Source organism: Meleagris gallopavo, chromosome 9, assembly GCF_000146605.3.
Source record: "Meleagris gallopavo isolate NT-WF06-2002-E0010 breed Aviagen turkey brand Nicholas breeding stock chromosome 9, Turkey_5.1, whole genome shotgun sequence".
Classification (NCBI taxonomy): Eukaryota; Metazoa; Chordata; class Aves; order Galliformes; family Phasianidae; genus Meleagris; species Meleagris gallopavo.
Genome location: NC_015019.2, coordinates 12169618 through 12181341, shown reverse-complemented (window position 1 = coordinate 12181341; position 11724 = coordinate 12169618). Strand labels below are relative to the sequence as shown.

Here is an 11724-nt window from a genome sequence, read left to right as displayed (position 1 = left end):
GGGGCCACCCGCTCTCACCACCTCGCCAGCGCACTCAGCCTCACCGCCGGCCCCCGCCGCCGAGTCCCGGAAACCGCCGATCCCGCTGATGCCTATGAGCGATGCCCGGAGCGACCTGCTCGCAGCCATCCGCAGAGGTGAGACGGGGCGGGGCGGAGGTCCGGCTCCCCTGGAGGGAGGGGACGCCCCAGGCAAAATGCTGTGGTCCAGAGTTGGGTGGTGTTGGCTTGTTGGAGATCCAGGCAAGCCCTGGGTGTCCGGCTGGTGTACAAAGGTGATGGAACCCCAGTGAGACCTGTGGAGAAGGATCTGTGTCCCAGGGGACGTGGAGGGGAGGTTTTCAGAGGGATGGAGCAGTTCTGCTATGGAGATGGGAGAGCTGGGTATGTTCAGCCTGGAAAAGGAGACCTGAAAGAAGCCTTCTTATGGCTAAAAGGGGATACAGGATGGGTGGGGAGGAACTATTTGTCAGAGGGAATAGTGAAAGGACAAGGGGTAAACAGCTTTAAACTAGAAGAGTAAAGGTGTAGATAAAATAGAAAGAAGAAATTCTTTATGATGAGGGTGGTGAGGCCCTGGCACTGCTGCCCAGAGAACTGTGGGCACCCCATCCCTGGATGTGCTCAAGGCCAGGCTGAGTGGGGCCCTGGGCAGCCTGAGCTAGTGGGGACAGTGTACAGTTGTACAGTCAATAAGTATACAGATGTTAGGCTTAGTAAGATGTAAGATCAATAAGTACACAGATGTTAGGCTTAGAAAGATTATCACGGTGGAAAAATGATCAAAAAAATGAAAATTTCACTAGTGTTGTATGCTTGCAGTAAACTCCATAAGGAGCAATCTCCAGAGAGAGATGATCCTTCCTTAGTGGCAGTCAGTCCTTAAATGGGATCTAGGAGAAGTGGACAGACAGACAGACAGCCTTTGACAGGGAGCTGTAGCTGGATGGGCTTTGAGGTCCTTTCCAACTTAACAGTTCTGAGCTTATGACGATTGTATGACTTAAGGTGTCACTGCTGGGGAGGTGACAGTCCATGGAGGGAAGTGCCTTGGGCTCTATGACAGCACTCCTAGGCACCCAGCCTCCTGCCAGACTGCAGCTGATGCTGCTTGCTGTGGTCTCTTCCATTTACCTTTCCTGCTTCATGCAAATGTTAAGGATGAATGCAAGATTTGGCCTTTAAGAAGCTTCAACCTCTGCAGGCTGAGTGGGTGCCAAGGAAGAGGGTTTGTAATCAGGTGCAGCCATCCCATTCCAGCCCATGCATTTAACCAGGGATGGCAACTGGTAGGCGCCAGTGCCCCTAAAGCTCTCCCACCTTTCCTAACACAGGCATTCAACTTCGGAAAGTCCAGGAGCAGTGGGAGCAAGAGGCCAAGAAAGAGCCCGTGGGCAATGACGTGGCGACCATCCTGTCCCGCCGGATCGCGGTGGAGTACAGCGAGTCGGACGACGACTCCGAGCTGGATGATAACGAGTGGTCGGACTGAGGGGCCGTGCCGGGGGCTCCCCTGCAGCAGGTGCGTACGGCACTTCCCCCAAACCTGGATGCCGACAACCGCGATCAGCCCCGCTAATTCAGGAGCTTTGCTTTCACACCGTGTTGAAAACCGTTCGGGCAGCACTGGAGGCTGTGCACGGGTAGGAGGCACCTTTGAGGCAGCGAGGCCAGGAATTAGCAGCACCTCCACACTTAATGATGCTGAAAATTCTCTGGCTGGGTGAATAGGAGTGCTCCACAACCAGAGGCTGGCTTTGGTGGAGGAACGAAACCAGGAGGCAGGAGAGCTTTTGCAGCTAGATGTTAAAATGTGTACTGGGGAGCTCTGGGAGGAAACCGCAGTGTTTGTGACCCTTGAGCCCACTCCCATCCTTGGGACAGATTTCTGTGAGAAAAGCACGAAGGCAAGGCTCATGCAGCTGGCAGGGTACCAGCGTATGTAGTGCAATGTATCCTGAGGGCAAGGGATGGGGAGCAGTGTCCCAAAGCCCTACTATCCTTGGCCATAGTGCTGAACTATTATAGTATTATTTGAAAAAAAATAGAAAAAAAATGCTGCTCTTAGGTAAACTCAAACCACTGAAACTGAGGGTGAGGTTTGGGCTCACTCTCTTGATTTGCACTTTGTATCCCCATGAACCCCACTGGTACAGTTGAGATCAACCCCATCCCAGGGCACCGTCCTGGTGCTGCCCTGTCCCTTGTCCCCAAAGCACAGTGCGGTGGGGAGTGCAGGAACGGGGCCCCCACCACTGTGCCAAAAATACCAGTTTGCACACCAAAATAGAGCATGATTCATAGCAGCCTTTTCATGCAGCTATTAAAGGAGGATTCGCGGGAGGACAGAGCAAATGGGTGTGAAATACTGAAAACATCCCAGTCAGAGGTACAGCTCTGCAGAGCTGCAAGAGGCTTCCAACCAGCAGTGTATGGGCCAGAACCAATGTGGACCCATCTGACATGGCCACGTGGCCCTCTCTTGTATTCCCATACACCGCAAGCCCCAAATGAGGGAAAAACCTGAGATCCACTCATGACAGCTCTTCTGGGGAGAAGTCAGACATGGTGTCCACCTTCCCCAGCTGCCAGGTGGGCATCAGAGCCAACAGCAGCACAAGGAGTACTCTGAGATTCTAGAAGCAAAGAGACCTGTAAAACTGGTGGGACGGCTGGCTGTGACCCCGAAGGCTCATAAGGGCTGATGCTTAAATCAAATCTGAGAACTGCTTATCTCAAAGCTTAAATCTCCCTGAGCATCTGCTTATTTCCCCCTGAAGAGAAGCACCTCATGGTGGGACATGATGACCACAAGCCCCAGCCTATCTGCTAAGAAGTGTCATCATAAGCTCTTGCTGGTGCTGAATAACACAAAATAGCCTCTGTCCCTTGGATGTGACACACCCCATTTCTCTGCATCCCATTGACTCCTTCCAGTGGGATTGGAGCAGCCCCTTTCCTCCCACCATTGCCCCACGGGCATCAGTGTGGTGCTGAGCAGGGTTTGGACTGGGTTCAGGAGAAGACCAGAGTGGCTGGGGAAGGATTTAAGGTGGGAAGTGAAATCTGTTGGTGCTGATGATAGTTCTGCACCCTTCTCTGCCCTGCTTGTCCACAGCCCCGTGTTTGGTCCCCCCTCTCCTTCAAGGAAGCTGTCCTTGACTTTAACACCATTGAAGGAGCTGCACAGAAAGTCCTTGGGCTTTTGGCCCCATCCTGGTGCCCCCACTGGCTGGGGAGCCACCCTTGTGCCCACAATGGGATTTCCTTGTCAGGAAGGCTGAGATGTGACATGTAACAATGCAGAAGTAGATCTTGTATTAAAAAAAAATAATAATAATCAGAGTAACATTTAGGCAGTCACCTGTCAGTACTTATTTCAGAACATTGTTAACGTAGATGCACTTGTGATATTGTTCATCTGTGAAGAGAAATTGGTTATTTGGAATTTAGGAAGAGTAACGACCTCACATGAGAGGCTGCCATTCCTGTCAGGGTGTTCATGGGGCTGTAGAGTCAGCTGTGTGCTGACCTGTTCTGGGGCAGAGCCAGGGCACCCCACCAGCGCATGGAGATGGGGAAAGGGGCTCAGAGATACATGGGGATGGCTCAGCCTTTGGGTCAGTGGCTGCCCCCACAGTGGGAAGTGAGGCTCAGTGCCTCTGCAAGGCTGGGTCTCTTCTTTTCATGCTCTGGTTGTGCTTTGCCACATGAAAGCATGTGATGACTCTGGTGGGACTTGCTGTGGTTGCACATGATGGGTGAGGGTGACCCCAGCAGGCTCATGTTCTCATCATCTCACGGTGACCCCAGAGTGACTTTAGGTTGGCAGCCATCAGCCCGTGCTGTTATTGGGGTCGATGCCATTGCATGGCAAAGCACTTGACAATCACCCACTCTTACCCTGCACACGGGTCACATTGGCAGAAGACCCAAGGGCCTCGTGGTGGCCGGGAGCAGGGCTTGCCCCCATTTCCCTGCACCTTCATGTTCCTATGCCATCCTCACCATTGCCACGTCACCCCCAAGGGATTCCAGTCCCTTCCACATCCCCAACCCCAAAGCAAGGCAGCAGGACCATAAGCCTCCCAGCATCGCTGTTGCTAGAAGACAACACAGCCCAGCTCTTCTAAGGGCTGAGTCTGCCTTGGCTGTGCTGGAGCTGTCTTGATAGGACAGATGGGCTGATCCACAGGTAGCCTCCCAGTGAGGTGCTGTGTTAGAGCCCTCTGCTCGGGTTTCTTATGTAGTCAGTAAACAAGTAACCTGTATAGTCAGTGCAAGCTGTGGGCACCTATTTCTGATCTGATTGCAGTGTCCCTCACGCTCCCCAGCTCTCTCCTGGCAGCATCACAAGGCAGATGGGCAGCACCTGATGGCACCAGGAGCCCCAGTATCATTCAGCAGTCGCTCCTGCAAGGTCAGCTCTGCTGGCAGAGCAATGTCCTCAATGTCTTTGCTTGAGGGGCTCAGCCACCTCTGAGGATGACCATCTTTATTCCAGGCGTACGCCAATATTTTTTGACCTGGTCACCTCTGAAATCCAGCACAAGCTCTTTGGTGGGTCTGGGCCAGGCTAGCGCTGCAGGAGTTGGTTGTGCCAGGCTAATTAATGCTGGCTGGCTGACCCATATGCTGCACACTCAGTATTTTGTACATATGTGCCTATTTCTGTATACACCAAAAGTAGGCCACCCTGCATTATACAACCTGAAATGCTCAAGTCCCCATGTGGGCTGATATAAAAGTGAATATTTAAATATTTTATCTAGCTTGGCAGCCATTAAAAATACAATCCAGGTCACAGATGATTGAATTCTTCCTGTCTCTCAAATATACCAAGAGTGGGTAGGGGAGATTCCCCTGTATATTTAGGTATTGTGTTCCATGTTAAAACATACCAGTGACATTTCATTGCCAATAAATAATCACAGAGTGCCAAACATTTAATGAGCCCAACCGGTCTCCTGAGGTTCTCCTTGCCATTTTATCTGCCTTCTCCTCCTTGCCAATTTATGAGCATAGATTAAAAATAATAAACAAAATATTGCCAGCAGGGGGAAGCATATTCTGTGTGCATATGAATGAACTAGGCTTGAGTCATCCAAAGAGAAAATAAGCTGGTTTGACTCTGCTCAGAGATGTAACAGGAAGCTCTAGTGCCTGAGGCCCATCAGGAACCTCTTGGGTATTTCCAGTTGACATGGAAGGGGACATTAGGAGAGCACTGTGCCCGTGGGCTGTGCAGGCTGGTCTGGCTGATGTCTGACGAAGGTAATGGAAGTCAGGTAGTGTTCACAATCTGGTCTTGCACTCAGCTTCTCCACAGTCTTGGAGGAGCCTCAGACCCAGTAGGTGATGCTGGCAGCTTTTAGAGGATCAGTGTCCTGAAGGAATAAAAAGGCACTGGGTGGCTTCTGGTTCTCCACCCTAGGCAGACACCTGGGAGTGAGCATCACACCCTGCAAGGGCTCCTGCACTGGCAGTCATTTCATCCCAGAAGGCTATGGTCTGGTGGGAAGCGTAAGGCTGAGCACATCTTCTCCAAGGAGCTCCCTACATATACATATAAGAGGCTTCAAATTCCCTCCTTGCAGCTTTGTCATCTGTATCTCCTTTTCAAGACACACACAAGCTTGGGAGACCCCCCTGGGAACAGAACCTGAATCAACACCTTCCCTGTAATGACCAAGGGAAGCCCCACACAGAGGGAGACAGGTTGGAGATCCTTGTTTGGAGGGTGCTGCTTCAAAGAAGCCACAACCCTGAGGATGGAACATGGAGGGCCATGGGAAGCTCTCCCCATCTGCTCCCACCATACTGGCACAGGGAGCACAGACTGTCCTTCTCACCACCCCATGTTGTCCTGTAGTAGTTGTTGTTATTTAGGGTTAAGATTTTCTAGGCTGGCTCATCACTTCACAGAAAAAAATAAAAGTAAGGACAAGGGCTCTGTCCTGAGGAGCTTACAGTTTACAGTAAAGACCATATGACCTGCACTGCACTTTAGAAGCCACAAATGCTCACTCACTCACATACCCATGAATTTACCCTCCTGACTGGGCAGCAGCACCTCGAGGACCACTGTCCCTTTCCCCAACTGATCCCGTAACCAACACCACAACCACATCCCCCTGCTGATGGCAGGGCTCTCTGTCCTTCCACCATCCCCACGCAGAAGTGCCTGAGCAAAGCATGGGAGCAGTGAGACATGCTGATCTTGTCTTCGTATGGGTGGCCATCCCCAGGCCTCTGTTACACCTGGGGCTGTGCCCCTCTGGGATGACCATGCACATGGTAGGGAACGCACCCAGCAGCGCTGGCATGGCTACATGTTGGCACTTAGAGCTGCCCATGCAATTCATGTGATGCCCCCAAGCCCATAGATGTCCTCCTCCAGGCCTTTTTGCTTAACCCTAGTCTTTGAAATATTTCAATCTTTGAGAGCCAAAATGCTTTTCCCCTTGTGTCCGTTGCGTGTGTGTGTGTGTGTGTGTGTGTGTACACGTGTGAATCCAACCTTTTAACAAACCTCAACTTTCCTAGACTCACTCATGCAGGCTTTACTTTCTCCAGGTGAGAATCACACAAGGCTGAGAAGGGGGAGAAGTGTCATAGGATTCAGTAGATGTTCATCCCAAAGCCTTCAGTACCATACTCATAGACAGATTAGGAGAGGCAATGGAATGGGCCCAAAGCAGGGTTCCCCTTGCTGGAGCATTGCTTGCAGATGGGACATGCTTGACTGCGGCATCCCCTGCAAGCAGTGTTGGTGTAATACTGTATCATGGGTGACTAATACATCAGTATTAGTCTCTGTCCATGCTGATACAGGGTCCTGAGGCCACTGACTGCTCCCTAACACTATGTTATAGCAGGTTACAGATCTTTCACCTTCCCCTTCCCACCTCTCTCCTGCCAAAAATTGCCTCACAAGTGCCACCATTCAGACCAGCACCCAGATGTCCCTCTATAGTCTTTCACATTTAGTGAGAACGTGCTTAAAACTGTTGCTGGCGTTCTGTTTGGGGTTGTGAACCAAGGTGTTGGTGAAGCAAGCCTTCCCCTGCACTCCTGCGGTGAGAAGTTCAAGGGATTGGAGTGGTCCCAGGGACTCCAGCTTGATGGTAATTCCAGCACTGAGCATGTAAGAAGTATTAAGAAGTCAAAGGAAACAGAACAGAAAAAAAGCACTGTCATCATAGCTTGGTCATGATCCCACCACTCTGTACAAGAATACCCTTAATAGACAAAACCCACTGCAAAATAACAAAGTAATCTAAAAATAAACAAATTTAAACCTCAGAAAAACAAAGCAAAGAAAAAACTTACATGGCTGCCAAGAAAATATATATATATATATATATATATATATATATATATATATATATATATATATATATCAGACCAGTGCTGTCCATCAGCTAGCTGCCCATCTGCTGTCACCAAACCACCTCCAAAAATTGGTTTATTCTCATAAACCAATTCATAAGAGCCAAAGAAACAGCCCAACAAACCACAGCTCAGCAAGGAGATAGGTCTCCACTATGGTAGAAAGTGTTTTTATCCCTGAAGGCCTCACCTCAGCTCAGGTGCTTCAAATCCCACTGATTTCACCCACTGTCAGTGCTTGCCAGTGCCTGATGCCTCCTCTGGGAACAGTTACCTGACAAAAGGTCACTTGTCATGGAAAATATATAGCACTCTTGAGATGGAAGTGAGGTGGACTTAGAGCCCAATGAAGTCACTGTGATGCACACTGAGGAGCTGCTGGCTCTGTTAGGGCTGCTCTGAGGCTGGAGGAGAGGTGCTACTGCTGGTTCCCAAATCTCAGCACAGTACGAGCATTGATTGTGGATCCATCACCAAAGTTGGTTTGTGCTGAGGGGTTTCAGATCTACATCCAGCTGTGGCCGGTTTCCCACACATAGAGTCTCTCTTTGTGGTGCTTTTCATCTCAGATTGGAGCAGATTATAACAAAGAAAGGAAAACTCATACTGAAGAGAAAACTTTTGCTCTGAAATGTGATGTTAGGAGTGTTTTGGGGCTGGTGGCCCATTTTCCTTCACTCTGGGGTCTTGCCAAGGGTAAAGAAGAGCATCTCCTGTGTGGCTTTTGCTGCAGTGTTATCACTGACACAAGTGCCTTCTCTGGGGATCTCCCATGTGTTTCCATGGAGCACCCAGAGGTTGGAGCAGCAGCGATGGACATCCAGCAATCAGAGTGCCCATCCCCAGCCAAGGGGAGGGACAGGGCATTTCTAAGCATTTGTAAGTATGCTCTTCCTTCCTTAGGTGACAAACTGGACCTGCCCAAGCCACGAGCTATGCACCAGGATTCCTCCTTCCCTGCATGTGGGGTTTTACCCTAGGGTAGCTTTGGCATCAGTTTTCACTCTGATTTGGCCAACCTAAGGGAAACCTACTCTGGCAGGCACACAGGTGCACACATTGCACCTTTGGCAGGGAACAGTCTCCAGAAGGGCACAGTGGGGCGGCAGGAAGGGCAAAACCCCATCCTTGCTTGGCTGCAGGACGTGCTTTTGCTGGTGGGTTTATTTCAGGTTGTATACAGGTGGAGTCGTTCTTTTCCTCTTCTTCTTCCTCTTCCTCCTTCTTTTCCTCTTTCTCCTCCTCCTCCCAACCTGCTGGACAGGCTCAGGGCAGAGCGCCCTTGGGGAAGGAGCAGTGGCTTCTGCAAAAGGCTCGGGTTTTACTACTAGCAGATTTATTACCCACTTTCCCTTCAGTTTTCCACTTGGTGGAAGCAGCTGACAGGAGATGGGCACCTCTCCCTCAGGAGGGTCAGGCAGTGCAGGGTATAACCCAGTTTCTATTATTATATAGTTAACTTTAAAGAAGAAAGAGGTGTTTGCTGTCTAACGGGGTCTTTTAACCACGTGCACTTAGTCAGTAGGTGAGTAGATGTTGCTGCTTGTACCTATCTACGTCCCCAGTCGCTACGTGTGACCACGTGTATCGCAGCGCCGGGGGCTCTGCCCGGCACAGGAGGGATGGGGGGAAGGATGGAGCCAGCCAAGAGCCAGAGCACTGCTTGTGACTGATCTGTGAAAAACGTCGTCCGACATAATCCCCAACTGTTGACACTTTATGCATGTGCTAATAAAAAATAGAGTCAAATAAAGATTTTAAGAGGTTCGAGTATATCTCATTTCGGCTTTTTGTCAGCTCGCCCTCGCCGTTGGCAGCCCCGTGATGTGCAGATCTCTATTAGAGCCGGGGGCAGAAGGAGCAGCGCAAAGCTGATAGCGTTGTAACCCTTATTTTAGAGAAAGCAGCTCTCAAAGATCAATTAATTCCCACGGCGATGTAATCCCTGACCCGCTGGGTAATTAGGCGGCTGAGAAGTGCTTTCCATGGGAGAAGCTGCCATCCTGGAAGCATTGCCCAAAGCCCCGAAAGGATAATTGAACCAGAGGCACCCGGTTTGCCCCAAGCCCTCCAAGTTTGCCCCACGTTGCCCTTGCTGGGGAAAGCGTGGGCCTGTACCAGGCTCAATTCAGCTGAATGAAGACACAGACACCAGCGTGGCACATGCCTGGGGCAGGAACCCAGGTCTTCAAACGTTTTAATTTTACCCTCCATTATTGGATAGCCTCTTGACAAACCACTTAAACAGTTTTATTTACAGTAATAAAAATAAATTACTCTTACAGATGAATGTATAATATTATACACAATAGAGATACAGTGCAATAACAGCATTGATTTGTTTTCACTCGCTCATAAAGTGCATCGTAGGGGCTTGGTTTTACCATGACCGAATGGTAACTGGACATTTCCCTTTGAGATCACCTTTCTCGGTCAAGCTAAAAGGCTAATGAGAACAGTTACATCAGAATGATCGACTGTCCTGATTGCTCTGGAATGTCCTCTTTCCTGGGGAAGCAGGTATGATGAGAGAGGGAGGAAGAGGGAAGGAGCAACCTTGGTTTGGACACAGTTACGCTTGACATCAAGCAGAACTTATAAAGGCAACCACCATCGTCCTCAGCCTTCACAGCATCCTGTCCTATGCAGTTTCATGACAACATTTTTCTGTTCGTCTCAAGACCATTTTCTGTATCACAGTCATTGTACCCTACACTCATAGGTTGGCCAATGGGCAAATCCATTGGTGGGCTCAGAGCTGGAGTCTATTTGTTCACATCCCTCAAAGGCAAGGGCAGAAGAGTTCTGGTGTGGGTCATCTCTACTGGAACCTGCTTTGTGTCTGCAATGCTCAGCATTGCAAAAATTCCCAACTGGGCTGGGAAACCTCCATTCTGGGGGTGGCAGGAACAGGAGAAGGGCAGTTCTTGAGTGATGCTGCAAAAACCAATGGCACTTTTAACAGAAATGGTACAAGTGGTAGAGATGGAGCTGTGAGCATGACCACCTCACCCCAAAAAAGAGCCGAGCACAAAAGAGAGGAGTTGCAAGGAAATCCCATGTGCATCAAACAATTATTCCTCTTAATTTTAAATAGTGTGATTAGTTGTTAACAATTATGTGAACACCTGATGCTGGTCAATACACGTCAATACAAATGATTATCAAGATCAACGGCCCTCCAGCCCCCACTTCTGATGTTTCTACAAGAAAGAGGTACTTCATCACCTACTGAGAACAGGAATGATTTCTTATTACGCAAAGTTCACAATGAACAAATTGGACTGAAACCCTTAGGAACTTCTGCTGGTCACTGAATGAACCTGGCCAAAAAGAGACCCAACCTGCTGGCTACTTCTCACCAATCTTCCATTGGAAAAGACTGATGTTCTGCTTGCTTCTGCTGCTGTCAATCCCAGCCGGGTCCCACAAAGCCCAGAAACAGTGTGAGTCTAAGTGAGGCCCTGGCCATGCATCCTCCAGCAGAAGCTCTTTGCAAATATTTGCAGATGTGCAATGGCAGCATGAGGCAGGGACAGGGGTCTGGAGGACACGTGCTGACCTCTGCCAGTCGAAGCCTTTGTGTTCTGCAAAGCCCATGGCAACTTCTCTGAAAAGCACAAGAATTGCACCAGTGGCTTCTGTGACCATCAGCATTTCTGGGGATTTGTGGCACTGCTGGAGGAGCTTTGGCACTGTGTTCCGTGCCAGCACGCTGAAAGCAGTGGCTGGTCCCATGCTGCATTGCTTGCAGCTTTCTGCTCATCATCCCCTATCACCACTGATGCGTGCAGGAAATCCAAGAAAATGTCATTTCTGTCACACCGAGGTGTACCCAGAGTCAGGGCTACATTTCATTCAAAGTACAAAACAAGCGATGGGTCGCCCGGAGACACCAACACCGCCCTCTGGGTCCGGCTGTATAAAAACATCCCAAAAGTGTTCACGATGCTTCAAAAATGGCCGAACCTGACTGTGCGGGGAGGTGTGACACTGCAGGGACCCGGCTGCCGTCACAGCAACTGGGGGAGGGGACAATGAGCAGGGAAAGGTGTCCACATGTATATATTACTTCGATATATCTCTATATAAATATATATATTCACTTCTCTGTGTACGCTGATTCAACGTTGTGCCGACTGCCCATTGCCAGAGGTTTTGAAAAAAGGAAACGGAGAACGGAGATCGACCACTTTCAAAAGGCAGCAAACGAGCTCAAGTGTCCGCAGCTTTCCCCACTCCGCACCCCCGCAGCTTCCCCGCACGCGGCCCTGAGAACGGAGCCCCACGCACAGCCCCGGGGCTCCGCACTCAGCGGAGCGGCGGATCCGTG

At 50.1% G+C, this 11724-nt stretch overlaps 1 protein-coding gene across 1 annotated transcript in view; it reads left to right on the top strand.

Annotated features, from left to right (window-relative positions):
• LOC100548963 (wiskott-Aldrich syndrome protein family member 3-like) overlaps positions 1-7323 on the top strand; it is a 10997-nt gene extending 3674 nt beyond the window's left edge. The window contains 2 exon segments of the mRNA XM_019618260.2: positions 1-137; positions 1334-7323. The exon segment at positions 1-137 is cut by the window's left edge and continues 99 nt beyond it. Of these exon segments, the coding sequence (XP_019473805.1) occupies positions 1-137; positions 1334-1491 (295 nt within the window). The 3' untranslated portion in view covers positions 1492-7323.
• The last annotated feature ends 4401 nt before the right edge of the window (positions 7324-11724 follow it).